The 21,375-nt window shown below is 42.9% G+C and overlaps 1 protein-coding gene across 32 annotated transcripts in view; it reads right to left on the reverse strand.

Annotated features, from left to right (window-relative positions):
• Positions 1-608: 608 nt before the first annotated feature.
• Positions 609-21,375, reverse strand: part of ank3a (ankyrin 3a) — a 118,126-nt gene continuing 97,359 nt past the window's right edge. For 24 of the 32 annotated variants that reach the window (XM_034609260.1, XM_034609254.1, XM_034609255.1 and 21 more), the window contains 9 exons: positions 21,045-21,126; positions 12,626-19,891; positions 11,683-11,757; positions 11,250-11,381; positions 10,680-10,823; positions 6,946-8,395; positions 6,662-6,824; positions 4,244-4,335; positions 609-2,724 (listed from right to left, as the gene is read on the reverse strand). In XM_034609260.1, coding sequence (XP_034465151.1) covers positions 4,264-4,335; positions 6,662-6,824; positions 6,946-8,395; positions 10,680-10,823; positions 11,250-11,381; positions 11,683-11,757; positions 12,626-19,891; positions 21,045-21,126 — 9,384 coding nt within the window. In that variant the 3' untranslated portion in view covers positions 609-2,724; positions 4,244-4,263. Of the gene's footprint in view, positions 2,725-4,243; positions 4,336-6,661; positions 6,825-6,945; positions 8,396-10,679; positions 10,824-11,249; positions 11,382-11,682; positions 11,758-12,621; positions 19,892-21,044; positions 21,127-21,375 lie in introns of those variants that run through there. The other 8 variants (XM_034609261.1, XM_034609278.1, XM_034609263.1 and 5 more) reach the window with 8 other exon arrangements.

Genomic DNA, 21,375 nt, shown 5'->3' on the forward strand with positions numbered 1-21,375 from the left:
ATATATTTTAATACTATTAAACTGCATTATTAGACATTATAAGACATTATAAAACTGATTAATGAAGCTAAAGCTGCATTATAAGACAATATAATCGTTTTTAATGAAGCTAAAGCTGCATTATAAGACATAATACTGTTAAACTGCATTACAGGACATAAAACAAATTAATGAAGCTAAAGCTGCATTATAAGACATTATAATACTGTTAAGCTGCATTATAAGACATTACAATACTGTTTAATGAAGCTAAAACGGCATTATAAGACATTATACTACTGTTTAATGAGGCTAAAGATGCATCATACTAATACTAATACTATTAAACTGCATTACAAGACATTATAATACTGTTAAACTGCATTGTAAGACATAATACCGTTAAACTGCATTGTAAGACATAATACTATTTAATGAAGTACTGTTTAATGTATGAAGTACTGCAGTGGCTACAAATTAGTTTCGTCATCCATTCAAAAGACCGCCCTATGTGTTGTTAATATTAAATCTGGTTGAAGGACAGCGTCTCTCATCACATCACCGCCGCAGCCGTTGCTTTACTTAAATAACAAAACCTTCAAGGACACAAAGACAAGAACAGAAACGAATGTACTGCGAAATCAATGCATTTTTATTTATTTTTTTGTCATTTTTAGTTTGATTTTTTTTTAAAGACGTCTGAAACATTTGTGATGGCATCATTGCTGCTATAGCCTCTAAAAGACCTTGAATAACCAAAGTGCTAGAATAGTTACATTTCAATGGCTTCACGCTGTTAGTAAGAATTGTACATCAAAAAATCTGCTCGTGAAAACACATATCCAACAAAATTGACAAAAATTGATAGTTAGACCATATCAAAGGGTCCCTATACCCCTTGATTGACAGTTTACGGGGATGTGGTACAGCACTCGACCTGATTTCCTTTTAACCCCCCCCCACCCCCCACCAAAAAAAAAGAAGAAAAGTTACATAGTCTTCATGTCCACAGCATAGACATCAGCATACTGAGCCATCGCCCCAGTAGAACACCACACTTTAACTACATGGGTCATCTAATGAAAACCAATACAAAAGAGAAGTCCTATTGTAATGTGAAGTAAAAGTTTTGCCAATGAGCTAGTGAAAACGACTCTATTCGACACTGCATATACAGACTCTCAAGCCTAAAAAGATCACACAGTTTCAGAGTTTAACACAATTCATTTAATGCTTAAATAATTGTTTGTTGACCATCCAGTGTATTTGTAATACAATATGCTATTTAGAGCTACAATCAAATAATGTCTTTATGTGTCCTTAATGTGAGTAGTTTTAAATTAAGGAAATATTTCACCCCAAAAAAAATAAAAAATAAAAAGTCCTAAATAAAATGCCCCCAGTTTTCCTTTAATACCACAGCAGCCGTTAGGAAACCAAATTGACACACTGCTAAAATGATTACAAACAGTCTAACAGTGTACAGAGACTCCTACACCTTATAGCCAATACGCACAATAACAGTTATAATTTTACAGCGAGCCAGCCTTCTAGCATTTACATTCAGATTATATCGTTCTTGTAGCAGAAGCTGCCCTCCTCCGGTTTTACATAGACAAGACATCACACCCTCGAGAAGCCATAGATCCTTTTTTTTCTCTCATCCTCACCCCGACATGATAAATGCTTTTAATGGTTTCCTTTTTCAATTCAAAATATAAAATCGGTGACAAATGTTTGGACTATATGTGTACACAGATAAAGGGTTTTATTTGTTATTTGAATACAGTGTTTGCAAACTTGTAAAAATCGTACTTAAAATAATGTGAACAGCATGCATGAAAATAGGAGTACTCTGAAAGGCTGCTTTTTTGCAGGATTAGATCCACTCCCACTTTGGGAATTACTGAAATTGATTTTCTGGAAATGTCCTCTGTTAAAATCAAACCAGCTCTTTTTTTTTCATGTACAAACATTATACCTGCTCTAATAATTAATTATACAAGATCCTGTGAAGTTACACTCAAATCTTTAAAAGAGGAACTGTTTCCATAAATTTTGAAAGCACTTGAAAAGGTTAGTCTCCTCAGTGCGTTCTCAACCAGAAACATGCCCTTTTTTTTTTTAAAGAATTTTACACATCGCAATTTTATATACAGAAAAAAGCTTTTGTGTTGTTTAAGTTTTTAAAAAGGAAGAAAAAAAATCCCAAGACAATTTACATCCTGACAACAATGGGTTCAAGAAAAAACTATAAGGCGAGTGTTGAAGTTTGAATCAGAAGTGTTCAATTGGATATTTTTTGTGTTATTGTGTCTACTTCATTCTTTCCACCCACCGAGTGGATTGAGCTCTTTGTGCCATCTTTGGTCACAGTTGCGCCTGTGGTTGTCAGTACCGGAGTCTTTCGTTTTTCACGAGAAACGATGCTCCTCCTCACAGGGCTCTCACGTCACCAGTGGACCGATGGCATTTATTATTGTCTCACACAAAACGGGAAGCAGAATCATTGTCCACAGGTCCACCACAGTCGGAGCGTGAGAACCTCCTGGGCCTTTCTGATTGACAGGGAGTGAGTTTTTCATGCTCATGCGTAAGTCAGAGGGGTCGACTCCTCCCACGTGAAGACCGCTTGTTTGAAGAAGACAGCTGCAGACTGGACCCGCGCCTGCAGTCCTCACACCGCAACTCTTCTGCCCTCTGAACACATATTCCCAGGAAACATCTAACCCAGTTCCTGTACACCTGTAAAACACAAGATGTACATCACATAATCAAATACATTTTATGAAACGGCTAACAATTTTAAAGACTGTCTGATATTTTTAGTTGGCTAATTATATAGATTTATGTTTGCTGATACGCAAACCTTTATTTAGTGGCATAAATAATAATGCAGAAAAGATGTACATTATAATATGTTTAGATCTTATATAAAAAGTTTATCTATTTTTTAAATTAAAGTTCTACATAATTGGTTGTATTTATTTTGGATTATTTATAATTTATGAAGTTAGAAATCATCTTAGGAATCAGTTGGGCTCTATTTATCAGTGATTTCTTTTTAACATAATAATCTTAAATGCCAAACATTACCTTATATCTAAAAATGGAAATGAAAATGAATGGAAACATCTTAATTTACAGAATATAAATACAATTTACAGGGTGTAACTTCTCTACAATGTCTGAAAACTCAAAAACACTGTTGCAATCTTTCACTTCTTTGTGTAACAAGATGACAAGTTAACAAGACCCGATGGGGTTGTTATGGTGATACTATAGAAACTCCATGCCAGGCTCACAGCAGTGCCATATTATTTCTGAGTCACTTTTGTACAGATGGAATGATTCACTGCAAACACAACACGAAGGTGAACAGCAGTGGGGATTAACAGTCTGGCCAGTGGGATAACAAAGTCTTTTGGATGCTACAATGCTGTTGTTGAGTTGGGGATTTACTGGACAAAAACAGGCACGGGGGGAATCACTGGGGTAACATAATGCTGAGGTGTGTACCATCCCTCGGCCCTGTTTCCATTGTAACTGCTCCCTATTCACACGTACACACCCAGTGAACCCAGAGGGCAGAAATGTTGCCAGAGGATGACCACGCTCAGGCACCAGTCAGCCCTTTGCAGCCTGTGGGACAGAGCGGCTATCCGGGGAGGGGTAAATTAAAAAAAGTTTGGACATTTTGGAAAACACACTCATTTGCTTTCTTGTCCAGAGTGACTCAAAACCACCATCATGCGAGTATTAAGCGCAGGGATGCAGCCAGGAGGCAACTAGTTAGCTCACAGGCTGGAAACACAGGGAGACAGTTGGTCGAGCTCAGTCAAAAGTAAAAAAATAGAACTACCAGCATCTTTAAAACTCACTAATAAGCACTAAGTGTCTTATGTTTCTAAACATGACAAAAGACAAAGACATGTCTCCCATAAAAGTACAAAATGTACTTGTCATATCACTGAAACAGTGAGTTAAACCTGAGGATTGTGGGTAGTGTAGTAATTACAGGAGCATCCATCTTTTTCACTATCTCGTAGCTTGTGGTTAGTCTACCGTGGATGGTTATAATATTATGGCTGATATTCAAAATCTCTAATCAGATAATGAATGGGATTTTTTACTTCTGGAACCACACTGTTGAGCTCTGTGGTAGAGCTGGAAAGAATGGGGAGAACAATACTGCACGGACACTGCACACTGACACATACACAAACAAAGACAAAACACAGTGTTACAGAGAAACCAACGGTACCTGGTAGAGCACAACCATCCCTATGAGTGGAGCTTCTTATCCCCCGACCTTCTCTCATCCTTCCGCCTGCTATTCCTTGACACGTCTCCCTGCTACAAAACACACACAAGAAGATACAGTTGGGTAGTGGTCTAATTTTCTTCTGATGGGAGGAAAATAAGGAGCAACCCAACACACAAACCTGAAAGTGACACAAAGGAGAAGTTAAACCACACACGTACTGCAGGAGTCTGACACTAGTAAATGGTAGTAGTGTCTTTTTTGTTAGAGAATATAATTAGGACCCAAACCACACAGCAACCAGACACCTGGAGGAGGAGAATGTATGTTATGTACGGAAGGCGTTAGAAACAAAAGAGGCAGAGTGTATTTTCACAGCACTGATTAGTCATACTGTGGAATAATCAGTTAAAAAGACCATTAGAACCACACAGTCAGGGGGAGCAGAGTCAGCGTCCCCATTGTTCTGTAAACACAACAGACACCACACTGTCACAACACAAAACGCAAGGCTGCACTTTAAACGGCGGCATTTAGGGTTTTTTGTGGGGTTTTTTTCCAAGAAGAGAAATTAGGAAAAAATATGCAGAAACAGCTAATGTTAGTCAAAAGTTGACCTACACCAATGAAAAAGAAAACCATCACATCAAACTGATTCCATTTTGACTTGACTGTTTGACTTAAAGCTGCACTCAAAGAGCACTGAGATGTAAGTTAGAGGTTTTCAATATGTAAAAATAACATATGGTATCAGTATTTAATTTTAAACCTATTTAAAACCCAATTTACTTCTTGAAATTCATCCCAAATTTACATTTACAGTTACTGTATGAGTTTATTCATATGAATGACTATGTCATAATCAAGCATCTGTTTTTTCCAACACTTCAGTGGATGAAATATGTGGAATTATATAATACTTATATATATATATATATATATATATATATATATATATATATATACAGCAGCTGGTATGTGTAACAGGATTATAAGCAACACTATGCAATCTTTTTAACCTAAAAATAGAAGCCTGAAAATTTGTTTGATGTTACACTGACTTGGAATAGGAAGAATGATGCTTAATCACTCGGACACAGAGCCCAACAGAATTAATCATGACGTGTGGCTGCAGAGGGAGGGCGCTGTTGCTCGATAAAAGTTACATAGTGTTGCTTTAATTTAATAGGTTACTTCTAAGTAACTGTACATTTCTCCTTTAGATAGGATTTGATTTCCTTTTATGTTGCAGCTTTGTAACTTTCTGATTATGTTGATCAAATAGGTTATTTTTAACCTCAAGTGTTGCCCAGTGCAGCTTTAAGCCTAACTTCTGCATTGGCTGTGAACCTCCCACATGCTGATGTTTTCCGACACGAGGAGAACACAGGTCAGACTTTGAACCCAGGAACACAGACGGGTGTCTTTATGCCAACCTCAGACCCGTCTTCCTGCAGAGTGGGACTGTGCGGAAGGTCCCGGAGCCGCTTGTCACCTCCTTGGTTTTCTGGTGTGGGAGTAGAAACCCTCCGAATAACCTTCCTGATTACCTGCCCGAGGAAGAAGGAGGTAGGAAGAAAAAAATCTCATCCTCTATTGGGAGAGAAAAATGATCTACTCTCCCAGTGGTTGGTTGTATTTCATCTGGATGGGAAATGGAAGTGAAGTTATACATTACTTTTCTACTGATGAGGTTACCATCTCGGTCCATATAGTGTTCCTCGGTCATAGACTCTCCTGGCATATTCTTTGCTTCTTCTCCCTGCAAGTATTTCTGGTTAGCACATGAATACAGGCTCACAGAAGATGCCATCCCATCACCACACCGAAACAACACCTCAGGAGAAAAGAACTGCGATTGACTCAGCAGTGCACGGACACAAATACATCTATGCACACACATATCCACACTGGCATAGAGTGTACAACTATGCGAACACCAAGCACAACTAGTATTATGCACACCAGACTTGCCACGTCAACTACACCAAACCAACCCAACCCCGAGCCGCCGCCCAGCCTCTGCTCCAGGGTACCTTTAAAATGATACGGCGTCTGAAGATTCTGGTGGTTACAGTCTGTTCTTCCTCTGAACCGGAATCTACACTAACCTTCTGCTGGGGAACGCATCATAACATCATTACACAAACACATGGAGGAGTCAGAAGGGGAAAGAAGCACATGTATGGGCATGATAATTGGTTAGTTGGAACATTTTGTACATTTATGAACTTTGTTTGGCTGGGTCACAAAAAAAAGAAACCTGGAATTAAACACTGAAGTTTGTTTCTTTAGCCCAACTTGTAACATAGTTTCTTCTGCAATTGCAGATTAACAATTCATAAAGTGCTTTAGGAGATTCCAGACTGTAATAGCTACAATTTATTCAATTGTATTAATTATTATTAGTAACATTACCTTGACTTTTTTCTCTGAAACCAGCGCCCCCTCTTCCTTTTTGCCATTCGATGACTCAGAGGAGCCGCCCTGAGGTGAGTGCTTTGAGCTGCCGCCGTTGTGCCGGGATCTCCCCGATTCTGCCCTTGACGAGGAAGTGATGGACTCACTGGAGATTTCTTGGCTGTTGGGTAAAAGCAAAGAGTAAGAAAGATTTCTGAGGTAGATGCATGAGGAAAGGAATCACTTTAAAAGTCTGGTTGGCATGAAATTAATGAATTCTTTGAGACTTAACGGTGACTTACCTTTCCCGTCTGTCGAGCAGGTCTGAGCTGACGCTGCGGCCTGGTGTTGGTGGTTCCACGTTGACGCTGGAGGAGTCACTGTGCCAACCTGAAAGTGAACACAAGTCTTTTTCTGCCTGTTCAACTGGATCAGCGATCGCCTGAACCCTGTCCTGCATCATCTCTGCGTCCTCCTCCTTTTCCTCTGAGACCTCTTCATTCTTCACCTCCTCCATCAGAGTTCCCAATGCCTCTTCTGGGGTTTGTTTGTCTCTGTGTCCCTCCTCCTCTTCCTCATTAGATCCAGACCCACTCGACTGAAGTTCTCCAAGTGCCTCAACCCAGGCCTGAGGGGAAAGGCGAACCACAGCCTGGTCCTCGGCCGCCTGGTCCCCTTCGGCTGTCCCGCTAATATCTTTTTCACAGTCACAGGATCCTTCATCTTTAAACTGGACTTGTCCATCTGTGTTATCCACTCTGTTACTCTCATGGACCGAATCATCACCGCCCCCAGCCCCCTCCTGTACCTCTGACTTTTCATCAATATCCTCTTTCACAGTCATTGCTTTTATTGTGGTACAAACCTTTTCCAATCCCTGCTCACTTTCTATCACATGATTCTGTTCTTCTGACAGACTCTGCACATCTATCACCTCTTCCATCCCACAGGCCGTCTCCTTACTCTCATCTGCAACAAGGACGTGCTGCTCTTCCAGTGCAGACTCCTCCCTCTGTTCAACCAAACCTTTACTTTCCTCCGCTAACTTAGACCTATCTTTTGTTATCATCTCACACTTTCTTTCTACATTTTTGATCAAGTCCTGCTCTACCCACTTTAATCCATTTCCCTCTGCTACCTCTGCTGCGACCATCTCCACAACGTTCTTTATCTCTTCTGTCACTTTCTTTTCACTTCCTTTCAAACCTACAACACCCTGTACCCCATTGGGGGAACCCATCTGCAGTCCTGTGTCTCCTATTTGTGCTCTGTCAGGCGTTGAAGGGGTAATAGATGATATTGACGATAGCGAAGGGGATGACGTGAAGTAAAACGTGTCTAACTCGCACATCGCGGGGAAGGACGGTGACTTGGGCCTGTGGCTCAGCTCCATTTCATGACAAGGTCTGTCTTCCTCCTCGCTCAAAAGCAGCTGGTCGTTCAGCGCGATGTGGGGCTTTCTGACCTTGGAAGGGACAGGATCGGGGAGTTCAAAGACTGGGAAGGAAAGGGTGAGCTCACAAGGCCTGGGGGGGCTCCTGGGAGGGCTGCCTGGCTCTCTGCTACCGGGCTCTATCTCGGGGCTCCAGGGCAAGGGCTGACGATGGGAGTGGGCCAGCAAAGGGGTGTCTGGTTCTGGCTGGTGATGAGCAAGGGAAGGGTTAGGGGTGACAGGGAGTTCGGGATCCAGGAAGTGGGGATCAGAGTGCAGTGCGGCGGGAGACTGCAGCTCCGCTAGAATGCTCTGATAATCTGTTGGTGACAGGATGAGAGATGTAGAGACATATCCACATATACGAAGCATGCCACAAAAAAAAAAAAATTAACACGGAAAAACACCATATGACGTGGACAATGGCACAGAGGTTGAAATGTAAAGCATGTTTCCAGGAAACCACCAGCTGAGATGGTGATTTGTCAGTAGCCAATGGCGGTAAAACCAACATAGGCAGTAAAATGGAAGGAATATATAAAATACATATGTCTATGTATGTTTGAAAATATCATATTGAAAAATATAAAGAAATGTAAAGAAGCACATTCATATTGACAGTACTAGTGCCCCAATTTTTTGTGAGTATTCATTCAGTAGCTGCGGTTGCGGTGAGACATTAAAAGTTGGACACGTTAAGGCCATGTTAATCCTGTAGCATGGGATGTAATGAGTGTAAGATACTAATATTTGCCAGGATGTTCTGTTACATGTTCACATGAGATAAGTGACAGATGAGAGATGTGAGAAGGAATAGGGGAAGAGGGGGAGCGACATAAAGGGCTGAACATGCTACATGTACATCTCCGTTGTTAAAGGATCAACAAGAGTTTGAGCGGCAGGTGGAGGGATGGAGGGAGCGCACTGGCAAGCCGGGCAGGGAGACAGGGAGCGGAGGGGAGGGGACAGAGGGCCTGGGCTAGGACAGCGGGACCCAGAGGGAGAGACGGGAGGGAGAGTAGACAAGGAAAGAGAGGAGACAGGGCGGGAGGAGGGATCCAGCTGGGTCACTAAAGAGTCCCTGCTATGAGAGGCTGTTACAGAGGGTGAGACTGTACCTGAGGGTGGGCAGGAAATCGACGAAAAAGGTATGGTGATGTGTTCAGATAGGGTAGGGTCCATAGAGGAGGATTGGGGGGTGAGGTAGGTGGGTGTGCTTACAGGTTTGGAGGGGGAAGTAGCATTAAAGGACAGGTCAGAGGTAAACGTAATTGGTTCTGAGGATTGTGATGGTTTGAGAGTTGCCATAGTGAAGGAAGAGGAGGTTGGGGCAGAGGTGGGAGAGCATCGGACACAGGTAGCTGACGGAGGAGTAGGTGATGGAGAGTTAGCAGCAGATGAGTAAGGTAAAGGTGAAGTAATAAGTGGGATCGGCGAGGAAGGGTTGGGCGAGAAAGGGAAGGCAGGGCATAGACAAGGTTTAGCAGAGGGGCATTGAACGAGGCACGAGGGAGTTTGGGAGAAGTTGAACTTTAGCTGTTTAAATGGCGCTGAAGGTGCCAAGTCTTTGAGCGAAATTGAGGACTCGTAGCTGGGTGAGCGGCGTGGGGGGAAAGGACAGCAGTGAAGTGCTGCAGTAGGTGTGAGGGGAGTTGGTGGAGGTGTTTGGGTTTGAGATGGAAAGTAGGGACCGGGTGTCTGCACAATGAAGGCAGCTTCAGTGCTTCCGGGAGTTAAGGGGATGATAATGCAAACTACGGAAAAGGAATTAGGCAAGAGGTAAACAGAAGAGACAAAAATGAAAAAGTGGAGAAGGAGGAAAAAAGACATCATGAATGATTGTTTGATGTGAAACATGCTTGCACAACAAGACAATGAATGGCATCACATGAGGGAAGTGTGTAGGAGGAGGCACGCAAGGGATGGAGAAGGAGAAGGCACACAGCGCAACACATGACTCTTAACTTGTTAAGAGCGGTTATGTGCTGTTAACAGCAGTGGATGCTGCTGTAGAGGTGATGGGAGGCAGGAGGAACAGGAGGAGGAGGAGGAGGAGGAGGCAGTCTGTTTGCAGAGGAAGAGATTCTCTCATCTATCCAAGGAAGGCTCAGAGGAACTGGAGGAGAACTAGGAGAACTAAGCTAAATCATTACAGGAAAGCAGATTCTACAGGGTTATGTCATTTCTACACAAGTCAGACATGACTGAAAAACATTTAAAGTAGTATATAGTTTGCAGCATGCACCTAATGGATATCGCTCATTTGTGACAACTGGACACACTAGGAGTTTACACCCTGAGCAAGACCTGACTTAAATAAAAAGATTGGTTACTTCAGCTGGAGCCAATTCAAATCAGTGTGTTAAAGTGTTTAAATAGATTTTTGGTTCAAAGTAGAATACTATAATTATTTCATTGGCATCCAAATGATAAAATGTGAAACTCAGGATTGTATTTGGGGAAGAGCAGGAGCCAGTTGTCCTAACTGTAAATGAGTTTCTCCACAGATTTGCACTGGGACTGTTTGTATGCAGACCATGCACTGGAACAACAGAAAGGTAGCAGGGAGAGGTAAGAGGTCAGCTAGACAGAGCTAAACTTTACCATCAGCCTGATCCCGGAAAACAGCGTTATCATCGGCAAAACATCTCGTGCCTGAAATGTTACCATAGTCGAATATTGGGCCCTCCAGTAAAGTCACAATATCCATCCGATTGACTTTGGTCAGCACTGTAGTTAAGGCATCCGCTGTGGAAGAAGAGAATAAAGAAAACGTTTGTTGAGACCTGAAATGATGGAACTTTTAAACAGTCTTTTACTAATGAGAATAAAATACATGAAAGAATATATCGGGAAAGGTTGATAAAATTAGGTATTTTCCTTTAGTTTTTTTTACAGGACACTAATACAATATGTCTGTTGTCCAGAGAGACAGGATATGAATGTTTGAACAGGTAAGAGACAAGACAGACAGAAGAACAGAGAGCAAGACGGACAGGGAAAGTACTAATACAAAGATGGACTACACAGAACCTTTCATTTCCCTATGCTAGCAATTGTAGTTCATGTCTTTCAAAAAGACTGAAGAGACAAAGTGAAAGAAAAACACACAGAGGAGAAATAGTGACAAAAACAACATTTTCAGAAAGCGGAATAATAAAATCATAGTCTTACTTGTGGCGTTTTTCCCTTCCCGACTGACCCATTTCTTGAGCAGCATGAAGCTCTGTGCTGTCAGAGAGTTGGGGTTCTCTAGTCTGATGTGGTTGATCTCATCCACTGTGAAGTTCATCTCCCGGGCCAACTCTGTGATGGGACACAAAAGAATACTCAAGACATAAATACTCAAACTCTAATATGCAGTATTCAAGTGTCTGTCATTTTATTCATAGTGCAAATACTGGATTACATATTAAATATACACATTTCATAATTAAAATCCATTGAAAGGCTTATACTGTCTGTAACAAGGAGATTCATTATTTTAGCTCTTCCTTTCCAGGGCTACAGGTAACATTATAATTCTTTGTGAGATATACTGTTAGCCTGAAGATGGCAGTAAATTACAGGGTTTGAGATTGAGAATGGCATGCAGAATGGGCCTCACCTGTCCAGCTAAGTCCCAGGTGATCTGCAACGATAGCCATGCGCAAGTCTGTCCGCTCACAGGGACTTTGGGGACCTGGGGAGATAAAGGACATGGACCCATCAGTACCATTCACATTCCCATTCCCCTATACAGTAATGTAAGAGAAAAATAAACATATAAACCGTCCTTTTCTGGCCACTTATTCATCAGAATTAACATGATTAATCAAGGTTGTGTTTAAAATATCATAATAGTTATAGCATGTTATTGTTAACATAGCTGTAAGATTGGTTAAATTCTTCTCATGGGATGGCAAGAAAAGGATATATCACACTTGAGACATTATGGGCAACTTAAACACGCTCAGAGAGTAAGTGGGTTTCTGTGATTGTGTTTGTGTATCCTCTAGGCAGGCAGTAACAACAAAACATAACATGACTCTCAATAACAGACTCATCGCTCTACAAATCTAGGGTGGAAAGTTCGATGTTACGAGCTAAAATGTTGACATGCGAAGACGCTTTTGTGTGTCAATTGCTAATACTAGTTAGTATAAATGACAATTGAAAACTGTATGAGAACAAACTACTAGAGTAACTTTGGTAGCCACCCTGCACAGACAGACAGACAGACAGACCAGGGAGTTGTCAAACAGGGGACTGGTTGTGCCAGTGGACCAGTCACTACTACTGGCATGCTCTCTCTACTATATGGGGGTTAAAAGGGGTTGACAGTGGGGAACAGAGGAAAGAGAATCTTGCAACAAGGACAATACAGTACACAGTACATCAATGACAAAAAAATAAATTTAAATGACAGCTAATGTTCTAAAGAGAATATGTAAACACGCCACAGGCATTCCAGTCAAACCATTAAACGATCACAACGATGTCATGCAACTAAAAGTGAAATATATAAATATATAGATGTATTTTAAACATAGTGTGAAAGTTTTACAAACTAGGCTTGATCTCTGCGATGGGAGGCGTTCGAGACCCTTTGAGTCCCTGACTGCCCTCCTTCCCACCAGTCCGCCTACTCCTCCTGCTCCTCTCACTGCCGGAGGCCCTGTCCGTCGTCGCCACCTTTGCCCTTACGGACGCGGCCCCGGCCTCAGCCCTCGAACCTCTACCAGACCTGGATGAGCGGGAGGGCTGGGAGGGCTGGGAGGGCTGGGAAGGCTGGGAGGCGTCCGACAGAGAGGTGCTCCGGGAGGTGCTGTCTTCCTCCGACTGCTCTGTCTGCGTCTTTTTCTCCTCGTCTGACAGGCGGTCCACCAACTTTAGCGTCTCCCCGCTAATGTCTTTAAAGTATTCAATGGTGCGCTTACAAATTTCATCAGGTTTTTCCTGTCTGCCCTGTCTATATCCCTCACTCGTGACATTGCTGACCTGATGCCTGTCCTTCAGTGGTAGCCTTGTGGGCAAACGTATGGCTGCTCTCTCTGAGTCCAATGCCCTCTTGGGCTGTGAGGTAACCCGAACTGAAACCAGTGAGCTAGCTGCAGCAGCAGGGCTGCTCTTTTTAACATCCTTGATTGGTATTCTAGACCTGGGCTCTACTTTGGCTATGGCTGGCTCTCCTCTTTTCCTGACTTCAACTTTCACTGCTCGCTTGGGCTTCTGTTTGCCTATTGCTGTTCCCTGCGTGTGAAATGACCACCCTGATGCTTTAACTGGAAGCCTTGACTTGGGCTGTTTCACTTCACTCTCTTTGACGGTCTCACTTTTCTGGTCCTGCCCTTGATCGATGCTGTGAACATCGACTCTCTCTTCTACATCCCTACAGGACAGTGTTTCTATCCTGCTAGCTTTCTGAAGAGTGGGCTCAGAAGAGGACTGCAAATTGAACACCACACTACCACACTGAATGTAGTTGGCCTGAACACTGGAGGACTCAAGGTTATTGTTGTTGTTGCAGTTTTCTGAAGGGTATTCTCTTCTCTCTGTCTCGGACTCACTCTGTCTGCTAGACTGATTCTCCGTACACTGACCCTCTATACTGATGTATTCTGGCACCATTTGTCCCTCTGACATCTCAGCTTTACACTCTGTGAGATCCCCTGAGTCTTTTTTCACAGTTATAGAGGCAGCTATGCCCATCTTAATAGGAGTGCGTAATTTGGGATCAACCTTAGAGGCTGTAATTGTGCAAGAGGAGGCGGTCTCAGCTATGGCTTCGCAGGTGGGGGCATCAGTACCGGTATGGCCAGTGTCACTGCCAGGCTGTGCAGGGCTGCATTTTGCTGTTGTTGCTGTTGGTGTTGCTGGTGTAGTGCTGCTGTCTGTGGTAGTATCTATAACATTCACCTTTCCATCTACTGTGGCCCTCTCCCCTGTTTTTGACTGAGAGGAAATTACCCCCTGGATCTGGCCCCCTCTCCCCTTTTCCCCTGTTTTAGGGTCAGAGGAATGCTCACCAATCTGGAAAAACTGAAGCCTCTCTTCAACAAAGTCCCGCTTGCTCATGTCAATAGCACCACTGCGGGTCATCTCAAACATCTTTCCTTCGTGGAAAGGGAAGGGGTTAGGCTCACTAGTTGGTGTGCTCTCATCAGTCGGTGTTCGAGCAGGGGTTGTGTCAGGTGTTGTAGCCTGTGATTTGTCGTCCACCGATAAACCAAAGGGCTTAGGATCCTCGTCTTTTGTTTTGGAATCAAAAACTCCATCATTATCGCCCCCCTTGGTGGACCAGGGGTCAAAGTCCAGGCCTTTGGTGGCAACAGTCTTAAACGTTGAATTCAACTCCTCTTCAAGTTGGTAGGCAAAGCAATTTTCTCCATAGATCTGCCTTTCTGGATGTCTTCCTTCAAGGGTGTAATCTTTTTCTTCTTCTCCACAATTTACTGACGATGTACTGGTTTTAGCCTTTCCATTGTCCCCTCCTTCCTCAAATTTCTCTTCCTCAATGACTTCAAGCTTGGACTGACTAAATGAGCGGTCGGTTGTTTTTCCATCAATGGACAGACATGATGTTTTAGGGTCTTCAGTCAGTCCATCATCCTCATCCTGAAGGTCATACCCATCTAAAGAGTCTATTTCAGTTGCATCCGTATCATGAGAGAACTCAGCAGTGGATGCTATAGAGCAGTCTGTGATTGACTGGTCATTGCCGTTTTGTTCATAGTCAGCATCTTCTACCTTTACTTCACCATTGATCTCAGACTCAATGTTTTCGTTTTCCTCAGATGGTTTGTTTATTAAGCGTTTGTCTCCCTCCTCTTTCATTTTGAAGGTGTACTTTTTGACAGGGATGGGATGGAACACAGATTCATCATCACTAGAGTCACTGTTATCAGCTCCAGGGGGAATAGGGGATGGAGGCTGCACCCTGATGATTGGCTCAGCTAATAGGTGCCTATCATGCTCCTCTTGTAGATTCACCTCTATCATCTCTGTCTCTGCCTCAGAAGAAGCACACGATCCCCTTTTCTCAGGGTCAGACTGCTCTGTCTCTAAAGGAGGAGGAGGTGGGAACTCTATATAAGCCACTCTTTTCTCTTTTGATTTCTGTCTCTCTGTATCATGTTGTTTTTTACTGCGAGTTTCTGGGTGAGCTGGCTTAGATTTTTCCTTCGAGGGCTCCTTGTAGATGAAGGTCTTTCCTTCATCCTCCTCGGACTCCTCTGCGATAGTGCTTGGCATCCCGGGTATAAGGCCTATCACAGAGTCTGGTGCTCTTGAGGTCAGGCTGACTTCCTCAGAGCTGGGGGTCTCAGGGGTAACAGGACTTTTCCCAGAGGTATCCATGAAAGTCACTTGTTCGAGAGTGTCATCTTCTGGGCTTCCTTGAAGAGATGGAGACTGCTTTTGCTTGACAGTGTAAAATGCACCCCTTGTCTCATGCACTGTCCTACTCTCATGGCTTACTATCTGTTTGTATGTTCCCAACTGCCCCGAGGCTGTTTCTTTCTCGTACTGCTTTCCTACTTGGATGCTAACATACACAGGCAAGGGTTTAATATCTTTGAAACCCTCTGTAACAACTACAGGAGTTACTTGATCCAAATACTCTATTTGGTTGTCGTCAACACCGTTGCACACTATGGTTGACTGGCTACCATCTGATGAGTCTGTGGATTTTCCTAGTGATGATCCACGAGTGGACTTGTTGGATTCAGAGCTACTGTGTAACCGATTTCTAGTTAAAGTCGGTATATGAGACCCCGCCCTCTCACATGGTTCAACAGAGGCATCTAATTTTAAAGGGGTGGATTTCAGATTTTCTGAGAAATTAGAAAGCTTTCTAATAGGAATTTGTGATTCCGAGTTTTTTTTTAGACTATCATTGGTATTTGGACTTTCATGAACAACAAATTCTGTGTAGATTATTTTCTTGGTCGTTTCCTGTCTTTGGGAATCACTGTTATTGTCATCATTCATGGAATCATGGATTAATGAATGAGATAGCTTGGGAGATTGGGGTTTGTAGCTTCCATAACCTTGGCTCTCCCAAGTTTTGAATAGCTTTTTCTCCTCCTGAGCATTTTCACTGGTTTCGTGCTTGGGGGAGAACTTATTTGATTCACTACCCAAACCTCTCCTCTGATTTCCTGGACTGTCTGGAGTTTTGGGAATATTTGTTGAACCAGCAAACACTTGATACACAGGTAGCTTACTTTCCTGTAGTTTCCTAATAGGAGCATTGGAATTTTGGACACCTTGAGGAGTCCTATCCTGCCTTTGAGCCTCTTGCTCAAACTTAAGCCTCACTGCGCTCACTTTTGAGGAAGGTATTTGAAAAGGTTTAGACATTTCCTGGGATTTACCATCTCCTTGTTTACTTGGGTCTGAATCACTATACTGCAACAGTACTCTCCTCTCTGGACTGCTGGGTAAGCTGGCACATTTCCTATCACTGGAGCTGAACCTGTCTCTAAGCCTTTCTCTGCTCCACTCTTCCCCACTTGCCCCATTCTTGTACGCTGACCTCTCTGGACTGCTGTGTGTAGAGCTCGGCCCTGATCGCGATTCTCTGAAGTCGGCTCTACGAGATTTTTTCTCTGGAGATGAGAGCTCATCATCGAGCTGTTCTGTTCTATCTCGAAAAAACTGAGATACTTGACTGAGTTTTTCCTGTGCCTCTTTCACAGTTCTGTCCACTCTGTCCTCATACATGAGCTCTTCTCTCTCCTTAATCTGTGTGTCATCTGACACCCGCATCCAAACAGATTGCTTTGGGCTTCCAGGTTCAGACGAATACTGCAAAAGTGTCAGTTTGTCAAAGTTATCATCAACACTGGCCATTCTTCCTGATTTGTCAAACACATTTCTCGGCGACCTGAAGACATACTCTGTCCTTGGCCCAACAGATCTACCCTCACTGTTACTGCTTCTCTCTGGTGAGTGGAAGTGAGTCCTGTCTCTCAGATATTCCTCTGTGTCAGAATGAGACTGGTCAAATTTCTCAGAGAGAAGCATTTTCTCTGCAAAATTATAAGATTCTCCCCTAAGCTCAGATGACTCATCCTCATTGTACTCTACAGACTGCTGACTAAGTAGCTTTAGGGTTTTGTAAGAGTCATCTGCCATGAGCTGGGCTGAACTAGGGCGACTGTCTTCCTCCTGAGACATGGGTGCGTTTACTCTGGGGCAGTCAAGGTACACTGGAAGTGATTCCTCAGGCTCATCCGCTTCCTGTCTGTTCCCTGGGTAGTAATACATCTCCTTCTCTTTTGTCTCTCTGATGATGACCTCTGTTGGTTCTGATTTATTGCCTTTTTCAATGTGAACCTCGATTATTCTTTCAACTTTAGGTTTGGAGTTGAGGTCCTCAAGGACTCTTTGTGATGTCTCTTCACTGCCAGACTTGTGTTCAAAGAGTCCAGCCAGTTCTCTAGAAGGGTCCTTGCCTGACTGAAAAGCCTTCATTATGTCATGCACAGACATGGTTTCTTCACACCTCTCAGATTGTGCTTCTTTGCCAGGTTTGTGGTAAACCATCCTGGTGGTGGTAGTGATGTGAGTCTCCTCCTTTACCCTCATCCCCTTTCCCATTGGATCTTCATCAGGACTGACTTTTATTGAGTAGCACTTATTCTGTTCTGAAGTTGGAGTAGCTTGATTTAGATACCCTTTAGAATCTGAATCAATATATCTGACAGCAAGTGTATCCTCCATTGGAGGTTGTTTGCTATCTTCCGGAGACTCATAGCTCCTGATGACATGGACAACCTCAGTCCTAGTCTCAGTGATCACTGGTGGAACTGGGATATCCTGAAAAAGGGCCTTGGGGCCCATTCCTTCAGCACTTTGAGGGGCAGAGGGTGTCCTTTCACTCCTGGTCTCAAAACCACTGTCTGAGAGGGGGCTTTTATCCTGTTCATGAGATATATCATCAGGGGATTCTAGCACAGTGTCAGCTCCAAAAAGTGCACCTGCCACTTTACTGATCTCTCTGTCTGAAGCTGAAGATCGCATGTTTGTTGGAGGCATTTTGAGTTTGTGCTCCTGAACGGCTATGGTGGGTTTCAGGACACGTTTCTGCTTCTCCTTGCCCTCTCCTTCTCTCTTGCTTTCATCGGCTTTATGCTTTGTGTCATGCATTTTGGAGAAAGAGCTGCTACCAACATCATTGGTCAGGTAGTCAACCACTTTGGAGAGATTGAAATCTCTATCTGGTATTGTTTTTGATTTGGCTTGAGGAACCACAGTCTCGTATCTTGGCGGATAGCTCCAGTTGCTTGGTGGTTGTTCAACTTGCACTTTCGAAAAGTGTATGTCATCCAAAGCACCCCTTGCCAGAGAAACCCTACCATCCTTCACAGCATCTTTAGTAAGGATTTCGCTCACTTTAACCAAATCTTGTTTTACTTTCTCCACAATCCTGTACGGCTCCTCGTCCTCTATTTTGACCTCCTTGGGAGAATCAGACTGAAATCCTTTATTGGCTGTGGAATTCGGATCTGTCTGTAAAATGGCTGACATTCGTATCAAATCTTCTTTCATTTCAGCTACATCCTTCAGAATCTCTTGGCTGGATGACAATGGTGATATGGTGTTTGATTTTAGGCCAGCAGAAAAAAGAGAGGCTTTGATGGGAGAAAGAGTTCTGGAAAAGGAAGACTGCAACTGAGAATTAACCTCAGTGGGCACAGTCTTCCGTGGGGACAGGAGGGCAGCAGCTGATTTGGACACCTCAGGTAACTTTTTAAACTGGGGCTCTGGCAGCAGATTAATAACAGAGTACACTGGGACAGTCATTGTACTGGATGTAACAGCAGTGGTGGCATTTGGAGAGGGCCTTAGAGAGGTGTAAAGGGAATTAGAGGCAGATGATCTCATGGACTGATAGGAGGAGGATCCGGAGGAGGACAAGGACTTCAAGGTGCCATAGCCTGCAGAACAAGAATTCAATGTTTTTTCAACCTCATCAAATGCTGCATTGACATTTGTAGTCGCAGCATTGGTGGTTGCTTGTATTCTCTCTTGCAGGCTGTTGGAGAGAAGAGATGTTGGGGATGAAGAGCGATACTGTGAAGGAGATGCCGTTCCATTGATCAGAGATGCAGCACTTGGAGGGGTGTTGGATTTAAGTGGTGATGTAAGAGATGAGAACAGGTTTCTTACAGGGCCAGTGACTTCTGAAGCAAAGGAACGCACAGACGAGAGACCAGGGACTGTTTTGATTGGTGAGGAGGAAGGTGTGGAGCCACACGAGCCCCCCAAAACAGTCTTGTATGGTAAAGGTGAACTGAACATATTCAGAGATGATTTGGGAGAAGTTGGTGGCGTCATGCCTATGGATGTTCTCTCAAGAAGAGTGCTTCCTCCTCCAGAGACAGTTAGAGGGGAGGTCCTAGCAGATAATGCCGCCAGTCCTTTCATAGACATAGGATCTGGGGCACTTTTCCCTGGTGAGGCCAGGGGACTAGACAAGACCTGGCTCGGGTACTGGACTTGTTGGACTACAGTTTTTATAGGAGAGGAGATGGTTCTGTAAGATCGGATGGGAGAGGCCATGTCACTAGCTGACTTAACAGAAGAGGCAGGTGATCCAGGGATGTTGGTCTTGATGGGGGAGGCAGAGTTGATGGACCAGACAGACTTTAGTGGAGAGGCAGAAGGCGTGTTGGATGACGAACTGGAGTGGGAGCCAAACCCAGATTTGGCTTGGCCAGGGACGGCGACAGGAACAGGCGACCACGCCTGATAAGATCTCGTTGAAAAGACAGGTTTGTGAGGGTAGCTAGTAGGCTGTGTTCTCGGCGAGCTTCGATCAGTTGTTTCTTCGACCATAATTTAAACGAAAAGCAATAAGGAGGCAAACATAAAATGTAACGTAAAATAATAAGAAATAAAAGATATAAAACAAGAAAGAGAAATTTGAGTCAGTCAGAAACAGCATTATTGATGTTGGCAAGACAAAGGTTCAAAACAACATAACAGTTCAAACTGAGAAAGTCTGTCAAATGTAGTAAAGGCCCTTATTCAAATATCCAGGATGAAATGGCGGTGACTAATGACAAAATACACCTGATAAACAACGTATAGGAACAAAAATGATTGACGTGATAAAGGTGAAAAAAAAATGACATAACCAACAAAAAATGTCATTGACTTTTGATGTGCTTAATCTATTTGCCTTCTCGCAGCAGTGCCTTGTACAGTTTTCACTGACTTGTGATCATGATTTCATTTGGTCCATTTCCAATGCCAGAGACGACCCCACAAGTGTATAGAATAAAATAAATATCACTTTACTTGTCTGGTCACGGCTTAAAAATAAAATACGAGGTTGCACTTTACAAAAAAGTAAGGAATCAGTCATCGTTGTTTACAACACATTTGTTTTAACAAATGACACAAGTGGATCTGGAAAAATAAAACAAAACACAGACATCTAAGAATGTGTAACACTTGTGTGTCCTTAGAAAGTGCAGCAAGGACACTGCATTTATTAATAAGGATTCCATTGAAACGTATGCCGACACTTTGTAAATGGCAAAATGTTCTAACATAGTCTCGCTGTAGAGAAATCACATTATATAAAGTGCAACCCGTTACCACATTGATATACACAGCAGCACACAATCATAAAGCCAATAAGAGTGAAATGGCCACTAAAAGAATGCGAAGAATTCAAAAAATATTTTTATTCAACACGAATTGAAACATTTTTGTCCAAATGATAAATGAACAGACAGACAATGATTCCCAGTGTTTTCACAAATGTAAAATAACAGTTGAACCAGGGAGACTTTTTTTTTTGTCAACATGGGGAATGTGAGCGAAGCGTAACACACAGTAAACCATGCAAATGTTTGATGAATGACAAATGACCAAAGAGTATGTGTCACATGAAGAGGGCATCTGATTCAAATTACAAAAATATCTAAAACCAATTGAGAATTTTCACGAAAGTAAAAATGGGAAACTCACTCGCTGCTGGGTCGGTCAAATAGCTGTAGCGCTTACGCAAAGCTAAGGAGGCAAAGGTATGACGTCGTTCGGGCTTTTCAGTCTGAAACAAACAAATAAAAACAAAAGATGCTTTAACATAAAAAAGTGGAAGGTGAAATGTGGTTATTATCTTTCAGAGTTAGGTCTAAAAGTTAATGTTAGTCGATGTTTTTTGTTAATTGGACGCTGTGGTGCGCAGACACTGTCCTGGTTTTAGTGAATCGGTACATGCTGTTAGAACTGGCACAAGGAGGCACTGCAGGAGAACTGTAATGTCTCATCTGAAGAGTACTGGACTGTTTCTCTACAT

This window comes from Hippoglossus hippoglossus, chromosome 15 (genome assembly GCF_009819705.1).
Source record: "Hippoglossus hippoglossus isolate fHipHip1 chromosome 15, fHipHip1.pri, whole genome shotgun sequence".
Taxonomy (NCBI): domain Eukaryota; kingdom Metazoa; phylum Chordata; class Actinopteri; order Pleuronectiformes; family Pleuronectidae; genus Hippoglossus; species Hippoglossus hippoglossus.